Genomic DNA, 15,134 nt, shown 5'->3' on the forward strand with positions numbered 1-15,134 from the left:
AAAGCTTTCGTGCTAGTGAACTCCGTCTTGCCTGTCTTCTTCGCACTGGTGCCTGTCTCGTTCGCACTGGAACCCCAACCCAGCCAAAATGAGCACTTCAGCACAAGCAGGAATGGACAGTTCTATGAGCGGACACTAAAGATTAATGCTTCCCCCAGTGTCTACGGAGACGAGGTGTCTCAATTGCTAGTACCAGGTCAGCGGACTCGCAGAAATTATAGCTGAAATCTTTCGTACGATTTCATCGAGGAGAGCGGAAATCTCCTCTCCGGAGTCTGGCGCGGGCGTATCAAGGCACACGTGCAAGATTCTGCAATGCTCATTGCGCGGGGGCTCATGCGCAATTAGCACAGCGTCCGGCCAGAACTTCTGCAAAATCCTGTTATTTTTCCTACGTGCTTGTATAGTACGGCGACGGCCAGGACGTTCTAAAAAATAGGTTTATCTTGGGAGTGTTAACGAATTTCCGAGGGCGCTGTGGTAAAATAGTGCCCTCTTCCTCTTCGCAATCACAAACTCTCTCTCTCTCTCTCTCTATCTTGCGGGTATGCTCGTCTTTATAGAAGACTAGTCGAGGCGAAATTGTTCCCCAGTTTGCAAAAGTCACAACAAATGTATTTTTGGTTAAAGCACCGATGTTGTTCATGTGTGCCTTTTAAAAGATGCTTGCGTTCTGTGCTCTGCACCAAGCTTAACGCAGCCTTCCTATAAGAATCCTGCAGAGAGCCAGAGTAGCCTAGGTGGCTCTGTTGTGAAGCCTTCACTCGACGCATTCGTGCCAGCTGGCTCCAAGGACGGTGCTTCTATGGAAGGTACGTGCGGTGGCAGTGATGTGAAACTTCAGCAGTGGTCGCGAAGCGCGCACAAATGAGTGCGTTTCCCAAGAAAACGCCACATTTTCATGCACTTTAATTTTTAAACACGTTGTACGCAAAACCTAAATAACACGAAACGCACCACTGAATGCTGAAGTTTACTTTGAAGCCTTTTGCCTTCCACATCGGGGCAAATGCGAAACCTTCGCACGTGGAAGTAACGTCGATTCCACCAGCATCTCTTTCGAGAAACCAAAATACACGCTGCCAGACTACTAAGCGCAGTAACATGCGTAACTTGAAGCTCCGCCTACGTAGCTTTTCTTTCACCACCTCATAAAGTTGTCCGCGAGTAAAAATGAGGGTGATGATTCATTTTACAACGGCACAAACCAGGCCCCGAATGAGGTGGTAATATGATACGAACAAAGAAACAAGTTGTCGAAGATGTGAAAGAAAGTAATAATAAATAAAATGAAAGAGTGTGTGGCTGTGCCTGCGCAGAAAATCGTTAATTTGTTCTCTTTGCTATTAGCCAACACGCTTTGTGATGATTAGGAACAATGCGGTATCGTTCCATACGCTTCCATATTACTGAGGCTATACCAGGCTATACCCTTTTTTGTGTTCGCACATTCATACACACGATATATATATATATATATATATATATATATATATATATATATATATATATATATATATATATATATATATATATATATATATATATATATATATATATGCAGGGTGTCCCAACTATCATGCGCCAAGGTTTCAAAATGTGCAAATGCCACGTAGCTGAAATGAACCAATGTAATATTATTTGCCGTCGCTTGTAGATACTTAGATTATGCTTTTGCATTCCGCCGAAATACATATTTAGTCAAGTGATTAATCAACTTTTAAAATATCATAATTAGATGTAAAGTGCAATGAGAAAATTGTAGAACAACATGAAAAACTCCCGATACAGCTTTCGGTTGCTCAGTATGTGTTACATCAAAGTGTTTTTCAGGGGGTGAAGAGTAAAAAAAAAGAACGCAAAGTGCTTCGAGCGGCGAGTCGGGCGGCCACTAATTTCCAAGCTTTCCTAACTTTCTGCTCATGAACAGAATCAGTATCAGTGTGCTTAGCTCTTCGTTCTTTATTTAGCAATTACTTTTAAACTGTGGCTTATTTGTGACGTTTATGACTCTCTAAAATTCTGCGGGCGGTCACTATTCGATTGTTTATTTTTTGCATGATCGCCTGCGGGTGTGCTAAAATCCAAAACATTGGCACTTGGTGGGAAGGATTATAACGTAGTTGTTATGTACGTTGTAATAGCTTGTATCAAATGCGTATTATAGATAGTCACTGAGCTTACTGTGTGGCTCAGTACGAAACGTTCAGCTTCGAACATTATTGTGCTGTCGGTGTAATCGCCGTCACCCATGCTTCGGCGCATTGATTCATGTGCGCGTCTGTACACTTATTCTTGATACCTTGGCGATGTAGTGGGCGTAAATTTGCATGTGAATTGGCGTGGACGTGGGCAGATGACGTGCGAGAAATTCACCAGATAAGAAGAAGCGGCGCTACTTCCTTCGTCACCGTATAAAGAGCGGTATTCACTCGTGCAGACGTCCTGGGGTTGAAGGGCTTTCCTTGGAGGTTAGCGCTAGAACGCTGGCGGATGAGTGAACTTTTTTTATCCTCGAGGCAAGCCGCGGATCCCCAAGAGCCGGCAACACAGGCAGTACTTATGTGGCAGCGGTCTGTAACTTGGACACGTAGATTCATCACATTCCTCATGCCAGACACAACTTCTTGCAAACTAATTACTGCACACGTTTTCAATCCACGGCTCCATATATTGCAGCATGAATGAGGCACGGCCCGTTATTGAAAACCCACTTCCATCTCCGACAGCTAATCGCACAGAAGGACGGCAGAAGAGGCAGTGATGTCGTATCCGTGCGCTTTCGCTGAGGCAACGAGTGGCGCGGCGCCGAAAGCGCCATCTCGTTTCTCTAGAGCAAACTCATTTGCGAAAAATGTCCATAGGTAGACCTTCAACCCCTACCAGATGCGCCAGCGGCCGCCTCGGTTCTCAAGCAGTTAAGCAACAAATGGTACCCAAATATTCTCACTACAGCAAACATTAAGCCCACAATAGCCCGCAATAAAAGCAAAACTTTCTGTGCTTTCTTTCCCTGGGTTTAGCGTAATGCTCCTTCGGTTCCTGGCCGAGTGAATTGGGCCGATCTCGGAGGCACTGTAACCCGCGAAAGCGTGGGTCGCTTCCCGCCGACTCGGAACACCAGCACGTCATCGCTACGTTGCGCATAAGCTGAACAGTTGTACGATATTTATTTGACCGTTTCACGAAATCTTAGCATCAAATGGATTTTCAAATTCATGTCTTTTCATCTTGACTTTCTCCTTTTCCTTTTGTAACCCTTTGTCTCCTTCGCAAACGCTGATTAGCAGGCTATAGAACATAGTAGTTCCGGCCAACCTCATTATAAATTTCTTTCTCTCTCTTTCTCTGACATAGATTCCAATATGCGTGTTCGATGAGTTTTATAATAAAGCAGGCAATGTCAGTGGTCAAAGCTCTTGCTTCTCTCGTAGGGTAACCTCCAGTATGCTTCGTCCTCGCGTCTGAGCATGACAGCTTTTCTTGTGACAGGTCAAGACGATATAAACATGAGTTTTTTGTACGATTTCAATTTATCAGTGGGAGGAAAGCTGCTCCCGAATATTGATGACGATTTTTTAACAAATGGGATCTTTTTCTGGCACCCCATTCAACGCATACGACAAGAAACCTATACTTCGCTGTACCTTTCTCAAATTCGTGGGACATTAGCTTTGTAGGCACATTACCTACGCACTGTTATCGACTTTTGAGAAATTATTCCCTTTTTAGCAGAAGCTGAATTGTTGCACACACAGGCAACAATTATTAGGCAACTAAGTATGTGCACCACACAGGCTACAGTATGTGCGTTGAATCGCTATGACTTTCTTACAACAAGGCATGCACAGCAGTTTGTAATGTTTTTGATGTAAATCTATTGTTTGTATACATATATAGTCTAGTTTCTAGGTTTCTTATGGAAAGGTGAACGCCGTTGTCACAGCTATTGGATCGGTGTCCTGTTCGTTCCCCTTCTGTGTGCTGACGCACAGGGAGGGCTGGGCGATACATATATCTTAAGTACTACCGTAGGATGCTCCTTGGGTATCATTTATCTGCATCACGATACGTACGGTAGGACGTGTATCCGTATCTGTATTTTCGATGCCCCAAGTCAAGCATCGTGTGCCTTACGACATACCGGTTGCATAATCATCGAAGACGCTCAGAGTTACTCGAGCCGAGCACTTTATATTTGAGCGTATTCTAAGAGGCGATTATTCTTGTTAACTCACATTTCAAAACCGAGATGCATGGGAAGAAATCACAACCCAGTGCAATCGAGGATATCTGCACTTTAGATTTAGGCGTCTGTAACGCGAAATTCTCCAGCTTTCATGAATTACGCACCACATGTTGAACTGTACGCGTTCCACAGCAAGCCGGAAAAACTCAGAGCGCATTTAGTGAAGTGCAAAAATTTTAATTTGAGTAAAGCAGCAAGTTGGGCGAGTTCGTTTCCGTTCGTAATGAAAGTGAATAGAGAAGTCGTAATCAATCGTCATGCCGAAGAAGCTTCGTCATTATATCGTATTCCTGATATGGTCGTCATACCTTCTTTGCCGTGCAGTCGTTATTCTAAGGGCATACAGCTGATCTAGTTATAATGGCTTTGCAATTGGCAATAGAAATTATACGGACGCCTAAGGGGGCGATCACACCGTGAGTGTCACCATTGTCGTGCTGCTCCACTGACGGGGAATGTGCGGATCTTTCCACCTAGTGGGTGTGTACACTTCGGCCACCGCTGATTGGCTCGAGCGCTTCCAGTAGGGAGGAGACTGGCTGGGCACATGTCTCCTTCGCACTGGAACCTCCGCCCAGCCAAAATCAGCACTTCAGCACCAGCCGATATGGACAGTCCACTGAGTGGGCACTTAAAGAAAAATACTTCCTGCAGTGGCGATTGCACCGCGGGGTATCACTTGCCATTGCCGCGTACTCGCAGAAATTAAAGCTGAAACATTTCATACATTTTTATCGAGAAGAACGAGAACCTCTTCACTGTGCTCTGGCACTGGAGTACAGAGGCCCGCGCGGGAGCTTCTGCAATGCTATTTACGCCGGGGCTCACGCCCAATTAGTACTGCGTACGGCCGAGACGCCAGTAAAAGCCTGTTACTATTTCCTACGTGTTTCTATTCCTTCAACTATTATCGCGGGCAACTTTCTGTGGCAATGAAGGCAAAGCTACGAAAGCAAAGCGCGCACAAGTGAGAGCATTTCTGAAAAGTGTCCCGCGTTTTCATGCTCGTTAGTTTAAGCTGGGGAAGAGAAAACATAGGCGCCTTATTGGCAACAGTTAAGTAAGATTAAGCACACCACTCAATAGAAAAGTTTACGTATTTTGCGGCTTTTCCCCTCCGCGTCTGGGCATACGCTAAACTGTCACACGTGGAAGCAGCGCCGATTCAGCCTCTGTTCCGGGCAACAAAATGCACTGTCAAACACTGGAGGACTGTAGTGGCGCGTTAACACATGTGCAGAAACTCCGCCCCCGTAGCTTTCCCTTCGTTGTCCGCGAGTATAGACACAGCGCATTAAGGCGACATCCGTGGCGTTCTGAAAAAAAAAAAGGCCTGGCTTGGTGGTACGTTCAGCAATTTCAGAGCGCACAGGTTATGGGGATGCCCATCTGGATGGAAGACTAGTTGACGCCAAGTTCCCCCCAGTTTGCAAAAGTTCCAACGATCGCTGTTTGTTAAAAGACCGATGCTGCTGATGTGTGTTCCTGCAATACCCATTGCGTTTTGCGCTGCCCCACAAGATTAAACGAGCCTTCTGATGAGAATACCGTAGACATCCAGTGCAGCTTAGGCGGCTGTGTAGTGAAACCTTCACTGGATGCCACTATTCATGTTGGCTACAATGACGTATGCACAATCACGGATGTGTCGTTAGATGTGACAATACCACTTTCGTTGGCTCCAATGACGCACGGAAAGTAGCATAGTGTGTGGATAGATGTAACAATACTATTTTCGTTGACTCGAATGACGTACGAAACTTAGCGTGGTGTATGGATACATGTAACAATAAATTGTTAAATGTATCCACACCCCACGCTCCGTTTCGTATATTGTTACATGTATCCACACACCGGGCTAACTTCCGTACGTCAATGGAGCCACGAAAATAGCGGCATCGAGTGCAGGTTTCACTACACAGCCGCATCATAAATTGTCATACATGTATGCACACACCACGCTATGTTTCGTACGTCATTGGCGCAAACGAACAATAGCGGCATCGAATGACGTACGAAACATCATTTATGTGTAACTATGCTTTTTCTGTGGGTCAATGTGGTTATATGTTAGTGAGTGAGTGCTCGGACACTAATTGAGAACGTGTCGTGTACAGACCCTTCCAATGTTTATAAACATATAGGCCCTGGGCGATTTCCGGTTTTGCTCATTCACGTAGTCCGCTAAATTTAGCAAGCAAGAAAGCACTGGCTGCGATATTACAGCGAAGCTGTATACCTCTACCATCCGAGAAAACTTTCGTGTCGTGGGCATTCAGGGTAAGAAAAAAACCCCGCAGCTGAGTCGATTTAGAAGAAACTACAATGCCGGGCCAACCCGCCGCGGAGATGAAGCAGGCGGTAAGGGACCCACATACACAGCTTCGCTGGTCATCCTTCTTCCTAAAGTGGAAGGGCATGGTGCATTTTTAACTAGCAAGAGTGCGGTAATATCTAAGCTGGCCGATTTCCAACAGTCTTCCTCTGTACATAGAACAATATTACAATTGAATGTTGCCCTACGTTGTTACACCAAAATTTTTGTGTATTTGTCTTGAGGAGTAATGCGCATGTCTTTTATATCAAAACCTAAAACAGATATTCCGCCAGTTATATATCTTAAAAACGCGCTCAGTGAATTCTGGCGCCGTAGATCGATAAGGCCCGTGACCGGAAGTTTCTTGGGGGCGCACTTTTGCTGCAGTTATCGCGCGAGTTAAACCCTCTTTAGAATGCTTCGTTTCTCGTACATGTTATCGCCCCGGTGGAATCGTACCGTGATTGTGACTCAGTGTTCGTATCGTCTCTTGTTGAAATAAACTTTTACCAAACACAGGTGCTGTGAAATTTAGGCTAGGCAGGCAAAGCGCGAACAAATGAAAGCGCTTCTGAAGAAAGCGCGACATTTTCATCCGCGGTTAGTTTTAAAGTCATTGTTCACAACAATAAATAGGACGAAACACGCCACTGCATCTTGACGTTGACTTAGCTTTCCTGATTTTCCCGTCGGCTTCTGGGCAAAAGCGTTGCTCGTGGAAGCAGCGTCGATTCCACCAGCGTCTCATCTCAGAAGCCGAAGTATGCGCTGTATGCCACACCATACTTGGCCCAATAACACGCACATGTTGAAACTCTGCTTCGTAGCTTTCCTTGCACTGCCGCATAAAGTTGTCCGCGAGTAATGATGACGGTGCTGATTCACAAGGGCGCTAGCCACGCCACGGATGCGGTGGTAATATGATATAACAACAAAAAAAAAGGTTGTCGAAGATGCGAAAGAAAGTGGTAACAAATAAAATAAAATGGCATGTGGCGGTCTCTGCATAGAGAATCCTTCACGCGCTCTTTTCTTTGCCGTTGGCCAACACTCTTTGTGATAATAACGACCAAGTGTGCGTCTTTCCACATGCAGCCATGTCTGTACCGCTTCACTATTGTATGTTCTTTTGTTGGTGTGCGTTCGCGACTTTCATGGATCTGAAATATATATAAAAAGCGTGTCCCAACTATCGTGCACCAAGACTTAAAATAAAGGGAAAACTACGAAGACAATTAAAGCGCGCACAAGTAAGAGCACCTCTCAAAAGTGTCCCGCGTTTTCATGCTCCTTAGTTTAAGCTGGGGAAGTGGAAACATAAGCACCTTATTAGCAAGAGTTAAATAAGATGAAACACACCAATGAATATAGATGTTTACTTATCTTGCGGCTTCTGCACTCCGCGACTGGGCATACGCCAAACTGTCACACATGAAAGCTGCGTGGATTCAGCCTCTGTTCCTATATATAGCAACCAAATGCACTGTCAAACACTGGCGGACTACTTGGCGCGGTAACACGTGTGCAGAGGTTCCGCCCTCGTAGGTTTCCCTTCATAGCCATAGAAAGTTGTCCGCGACTATAGACACAGCGAATTATGGTGACGCCCAGGGCGTTCTGAAATAAAGAAGAAAGGCGTGGTTTATTGGTAGCGTTCAGGAACTTCAGAGCGCACAGGTTATGGGTATGCCCATCTCGATGAAAAACTAGATGACTCCAAGTTGCTCCCCAGTTTGCAAAAGACCGAACGAACACTCTTTCTTAAAAGACCGATGCTGATGATGTGTGTCCCTGCAATATCCATTGCGTTCTCCGCTGTGCAGCAAGACTAAAGGAGCCTTGCGCGGAGAATCGTGAGGCACTCAATGCAGCTTAGGAGGCTGTGTAGTGAGACCTTCATTCGATGCCGCTAAGTCTATTAGCATAGAGAAAGGGAATTGAACAAGAGCGGACACTCGGCGAAAATTGGAAACAGGAAACACGTCACGCTATACTTTTAACATCGACGAATTGGGGTCGCGAGCATCGAGAAAAAGAAGAATGTGAAATGAGATTAACAGCAATTGTTTAATTTATTTTATTCTTTCCCGGAAAAATTAAAAATATCTGCGTATAAATTAAGTTGAACTTTGCGGCTTACTTCCGTTGCCTAGCGACAGGCGAACGGGCGAATGACGAGGCAGATGTTTGCGTCATTCGTCAGACACGCCGCCGAAGCGAGAGCGACCGGCCGTGTATTTGAGCGTTGGACTGTTTGCTCACCCGTGTGACTGTTTTTCTGTTTTGGGATTTAGCTTGGTTTCATGGGCACCCGGCGAATTCTAGCGTTCGTTCGGAACTGCGACATGACGAAATTACACTAGTGGACAACGGCAAGGTGAGAAACTTTCTTTGACAGTCTGCGACGCATTTCGAGCAATTAGGCTTATCTGGCACCTAGTCTAGACTTGTGATGCAGTTAACGAAAAACAGCGTGGCCGTCGTGGAGCAGTTAATTTTAATTAAAGAATCGTTCTGGGAGATGTTTGCGACGCTTCCTGTAAGCCTTAACTAATTTTAACTAATTTCAGTAGTTTTTGGGCACGCGACGCTAGCATAGACGCTAGTCGCACAGGGTGCTGTGACGCTGCGACGCAGTTTCGCGTCTACTGATATTGGCGCTTTCGCTGACCCCCAACATTATTGTGACTAAATTGGTTACTTTTTGGGGTACTTTTCAAGCGCAGTGGGTGCGCCTGGCGCTGAGACGCAGTTAACGAAAAGTAGCTCTGCCGTGGTGCGCGGTTTCGCGCTTTAATGCACTGACAAGTTCATGGCGCTTTTCTTTCTCTGACGCCCAACATTGTTGAAAATTATTTTGAGGCCCGCTCGCCGCGCCTGTCGTGACGCAGCAAAAAGCAGCTCGGCCTTCGCGCTTTAAATGCATCTAGCAAGATAAATTTGCGGCCCTTCCTCTGGCGCCCAACGTTACTGTAACTTATGTTTTGTTAAATTAAAAATGTTAAAGCTAATTGCCTTTGTTCGTAATCTCGTCTGTTCGCCGCTTTCGCGCATGTCGCCTCTTCAAGCGCTTTACATCAATGACACATGCTTGTCATTTACGTTTCTCAACAGATGTCCTCCTGTAGTGGCTCGTACGGCAGTTACTGTTGTGTACAGTGGTGCCAAAACAATGGAAGAACGAGAAAGAAGCCCGGCACCAGTTTTTTTCGTATCCCACAGGACAGCAGGTTTGTTGTGTTCCAATTTAGCAGCGCACTGTTTCTGCTGCTTTAATGAAAATATGCAGCAATGTCGCCCGATTATAACATTTATTTAGCTGAAGTAATCCAGTGAGGGGCATAATGTGTACGCTCTGGAATCAGTTTGGGATTCTTAAAAAATCATGAGCATTTACACATTGCAGCAAATGCATCTTTTTTTTTGTGGTATAAGCGTACCATTGTACCTGTAACTTAAGTGTTGTGTACCTCTTTGTGAGTATCTTGTTATAGAAAATTTGCAAAATGAAACATTCTATCGCATTAAGTGGAACATTCTAGAGGCCCCTACAGCTGTTCGGCAATTTCAAAACTAGTGTATAAATTTTTTTTTATAACTAATGTAGCGCATTTTAAATTCCTGATTTGTCAAGCATGTACACACTAATGCAATAAAATGCTCGATGCTTATTGTTTGTGCCATACAACATGCTCTTTTAAAATGTGCGCAGGTCGACGGCATGGGTGGCATATTCCCGCAGAGCCGACCTTATGGAAAAGCCGGCAGGTGTGTTGTACAAGTCATACAGGATATGCAGCGACCATTTCACTGCAAAAGATTTCCTGGACCCAGGTCGCACGCGACTCATTAGAACAGCTGTACCTACAGTTTCCTCAGGTACGCAATAGAGCAAAGTTCCAAGTGTCAGCACTGTCTTGGTGCACTTTGCTGTAGCTCATGTACGTCTCTGTGTCTTCATAGAATTGCTAGTGGTAAGAGTTTTGTGGCAATTATTTCGACCTGAACCAACCTCAGGTGAACATTTTTTTCTATTTAGCTTTTGCAGATGCTGCCGATGTACCATCTGTTGGATTCGCTGTTACATCGCATCAAAACACCGTTCCAGAGGACCATCTGGAAAAGTCTACTATAGGCATCAGCACTATGTTTGAAGACCCTGCTTTGCAAGGTACTTGTAGTGTCCTGTGTTTGCGACTAACACTCAGTCTTGCCAATGAATGTAGGCTGCAGCCGTCCTGCAAGTGAGGAACAAGCTGGTGAGGACGTCCTACATAAGACATGCGAGCAAGGCTCCCTCATGACGGCAAGCCATGCTGCTAAAGGTGAGTTTGGTGTATCAAGTTAAACTTAACAAAGTGGCAATGATGGGTATTTTTCCAGCAAGCCTACAACAGATGTCTGGCTGCAACACCCCTGTGAGCGAGCTAGGTGCAACGACCTCCCAGGTGGATATGTTTGGCAGCAGTTCTACCGAGGATGAGCGTTGTGCTGTTGATGGTAACTATCATACATTTTATAGAGCAGACGCATAGTTTTAACAACATTGTTTCAAACCAGGGTGTGTTGAATTTGATTTTTAACTGAATCTGAAAAAGGTTAACCTGGCGATATAGATAAGGCATTTCTCTTTACAGACTTTTTATGGACTAGTCAATATTTAATTGTTTTTCAGAAATCTCTCTCGACGTCTGTTATACTTTCTGCCTGGAAAACAGCTAAAGTTATTCCGCTATTCAAATATGGTAGTAAGCAGTCCTTACTAAACTACAGACCCATCGTTATAACGTGTCATTCTTGTGAAATACTTCAATGTGTAATTTGCGAACATATTGAATTCTTGGAGTGTAATGGTTTATCTGGTGCTCAGCACGGTTTGGATTTATCACTGCGACCCAGCTTATTGAATACACTACCGTTGCACAGGCCCCATCAGGCCCTCTATGCAGGTGATCGAATTGATGCAATATTTATTGATATTTCAAAAGCTTTCGACACTGTGTTGCACTCTGAATTGTTCAAGAAGCTCACTGTTATTCTTAACAACAAAGTGTTTACCTGGATTTCTTTTTTATCCAATTGGTCTCAGTACGTACTATGACGTACTCTTTAGGTCTTCTCAATCCTCCACATGCAGTGTAACGTCTAGTGTGCCTCAAGGTTCAATATTGGGTGCGCTTCTATTTTTGATCTTAATAAATGATCTAACAAGTAATGTTCCTCTTAGAATCTGCATTAGGCAGATGATTGTGTATTGTACCATACGATTAAAACTCGTCACGATCACATGATCCATAACGACTCGTTTGCATCACTTCAATCATGGTGTGACTTGGCAGATGCAAATCAACTTCCAGAAAGTTGTACCTATGTCATTTACCAAACATTTTCCGCCTTCTCCACTTACCTATTCGTATAACGACTACCCTCTAGGAGATGCTTCACATCGAACTCGTGCAACCTAGTGCTTAGGCTGCTTGCAACGCATATTACGGTCATCCCCACTTAGCACACGACTCCTCACTTATAAAACGATGGTTCGTCCAATACTGAAGTGTGGCTCTGGCGTTTGGAATGCACACAAAATATCTATCAAAAAAAGTGCATCTGACAAGAAAGCTGTGGGCTTCGTTTATCGTTTTGACAGGTATTTTTTGCCCATTTCCCATCTTAGTCTTCAACTTGCCAGTCTCTCTTCTCGTCGTCACTTTGAATCTTTCAGGTTTCTTTATACTCTTACTCCCCACAATTCTCCATTCTCCTTACTTGGCAAGTAAGGGAAATCTAGACCCAATATCACCAGTCAGCATGAGTTGAATACGTCCACTTGTCACCATCATACCGAAGCGTTTAGTCTCCCTGTCCCTTCTGAGATTGCGGAGTGCGCTGCCTGGTTACGCAAGATCTTTACCACTCAATGAATTTCTATTGTATATTAGTCATGATGTTCTGTGCTCTTTATGCTATTCTATGTATTGTATTTCCCCACTCCTGCGATAGCCCTTCTGGGCTGCAGTATATCGAAATAAGTGAAATTAATAAATAAGTCCTTAGTCGACCATAACCTTTGAATAACCATTACATACGAGGTAACTGGAAGGTCAAGGTGCGATATTTAAGAGTACTGTTCAGATTGGAGCACGCTCATAAAGTGCACAATCTTTTAGGATGATTATTCTTGTGACATATATTTGCCATATATGTGTACTATGATTGTATCATTGTTAAATTGTGTGGTGGACACTGGCACTTCTCATATCAGAAATTGAAGCTTTTATGAATGCTTGTCTGCAGAAGCATGAGCTTTGTAAATGCGTAGAGTGATATCTCTAACAAACTCTGTAAACTCATGACGTACAACTTATAAACTATGCAACATTTATTTTGTTTAAAGAGCACAGTGGTATTAACTGTTGATGCTTAGCATTTGGTTAGGTCTTGCTGTGCAAGTTAGGAAATAATTGTCAACGCACAAGCTACCGTTGCTTTGTACTTTCAACTATATTGGCAGTAAGTGAGGGAGGTAATGCAAAATTGTGCCAGGCAAGTTCTTGTTAGCGTTGTAGCTCAAAGGATGCTTGGGATGCATAAGCTGTTTGGGTAATATCTTGCTCTGTGTTTTTGTGCAGATGCCATTTCCGAGGTGTCCCCAAGCGCCAACATTTTCGATTCAGCTGAAAGACCAGTAGGAAACTATCCCGGTAAGTGTTTGGTTCATTTAACGCTAGCCAAAGGCTTTGTGGATTTTCTTCAAGATGGGGGGTGTTCTTGTAATAGTGGTTCATTTTAATAATGGAAAAGTTGAGCAGCCGAAGGAAACTCATATTGTTAGATTTTTGTACTATTTACTCGAACTCCTTCATGAGTATATGCGAGAAAGGCTCCCTCATGGCTTTGACACAAAGCAATTTAGATCTACTTTTAATTGTGTTCATGGAGGCTCTGTGTAGGAATTGTACCTGCGAACAATGGTTATATTTGGTTGAATGTATCGTACTGTTTTAAAGTTTCATAATGAGCTGTTCAGTATGAAGTAACCAGTAAATTAGTGTTGTATCAAGAAATTGTCGAATTGTTGTACACGTAGCTTTATTTATGCGTGCTTATTTTTTGTATCTTACAGTTGCTTGGAAGAGCGCAGTGAGGAGCTCTCCGTCAACAAAATTTAGGGCGACCGTCCGGCGACTGCAGTCCAAGCTAGCAAGATGCCAGCGGTCAAACGGTTGCAGAAGAAGCAGAGCAAGCTACCGCCATCCATTTCGAAGGCACTGGGCATTATTAGTCCATCAGTGACAGAGGAGGTTTTTAAGCTTTTGTGTACACACCTGCGATTGCAGCAGAGGGGAAAAGGCAAGCGCTTCCCTATCTGGCTCAAAAAGTTTGCCTTGCATTTGAACTTCCGTGGACCCCGTGCATACCGTTTTTTGGCACCAATTTTCTCTTTGCCAACACAGCGTACTCTGAGACGCTGGTTGTGCAACTTTAGGATGTCACCAGGAGTGATTCCCGGAATTATTCAAAGTATTTCTGCTAGCACTCACGCATGGAATGAGCGCGACCGAGTATGCACCCTCATGTTTGATGAAATAGCTTTGAAAAAGAACTTATCCTATGATGCCGGTGAAGATATTGTGCATGGGTTTGCAGATGATGGCATCGAGCGGTCATCAAGTATTGCCGACAGAGCCATGGTTGTGCTTCTGGCAGGTATATCTAAGAGGTGGGTTCAGCCAGTCGCATTTACGATAGGGCATGTATTGACATGGGCAAATGTTATTGATAAATTACTAATCTCGATTATTGAGCAACTTAAAGCCGTCAGAATTGTTGTCAAAGCGGTAATCTGTGACCAAGGCACGTCAAATGTCAGCTTGGCGCAGAAATTGGGCATCACGATTGGGAAACCATATTTTGAAGTTCTAGGCGAGAGAGTTTATTTTATTTTTGATGTACCTCATTTGATCAAAACGACCCGCAACAATCTCCAAGCACACGAGTTGCTCATTGGGAAAGAAGTTGTGAATTGGTCTCATATTGAACAACTGTACAAATCCACACATGAACTAAGGTTACGATTGGCTCCAAAGCTAACAGAGCGGCACATATACCAAAGGCCATTTTGTAACATGAAAGTCAGCAGAGCTGTACAAGTCCTGAGCTCATCAGTTAGTATTGCAATTATGACATTGGTTTATGTAAATGAGCTTTCCTCTTCAGCTGTAGCTACAGCAAACTTTTGTGACCGTATGGATAAGCTATTCGACACATTGAACAGCTCCAGCCCCCATAGGAATGCTCAGAAATACAGATATGCCATAAAAAAGGGGCAAAATGAATTAATTAAATTTCTGAAAGAGCAGCTTCCATGGATTGCTTCTTGGAAATTTTCTGGCAAGCGTCAGCCGCAAACAATCACTGGCTGGCAGATAACAATTCAGGCTGTCATCCATCTTTGGGACGATCTCTCGGCCAATTACAACTTCATCTATCTGCTAACTCGTAGGCTCCAACAGGACCCACTAGAGAACATGTTTGGGCACATCAGACAAAAGCACGGTTGCAATACTA

The 15,134-nt window shown here is 44.1% G+C and overlaps 1 protein-coding gene across 1 annotated transcript; it reads left to right on the forward strand.

Annotated features, from left to right (window-relative positions):
• The first annotated feature begins 8,845 nt into the window (after positions 1 to 8,845).
• Positions 8,846 to 14,366, forward strand: LOC135917432 (uncharacterized). The gene is made up of 8 exons (XM_065450996.1): positions 8,846 to 8,943; positions 9,681 to 9,796; positions 10,279 to 10,445; positions 10,606 to 10,737; positions 10,793 to 10,891; positions 10,950 to 11,066; positions 13,196 to 13,267; positions 13,690 to 14,366. The coding sequence occupies exons 2-8, from the start codon at positions 9,681 to 9,683 to the stop codon at positions 13,857 to 13,859; spliced, it is 873 nt and encodes a 290-aa protein (XP_065307068.1). The 5' UTR covers positions 8,846 to 8,943; the 3' UTR covers positions 13,860 to 14,366.
• The last annotated feature ends 768 nt before the right edge of the window (positions 14,367 to 15,134 follow it).

Source organism: Dermacentor albipictus, chromosome 7, assembly GCF_038994185.2.
Source record: "Dermacentor albipictus isolate Rhodes 1998 colony chromosome 7, USDA_Dalb.pri_finalv2, whole genome shotgun sequence".
NCBI classification, from domain to species: Eukaryota; Metazoa; Arthropoda; class Arachnida; order Ixodida; family Ixodidae; genus Dermacentor; species Dermacentor albipictus.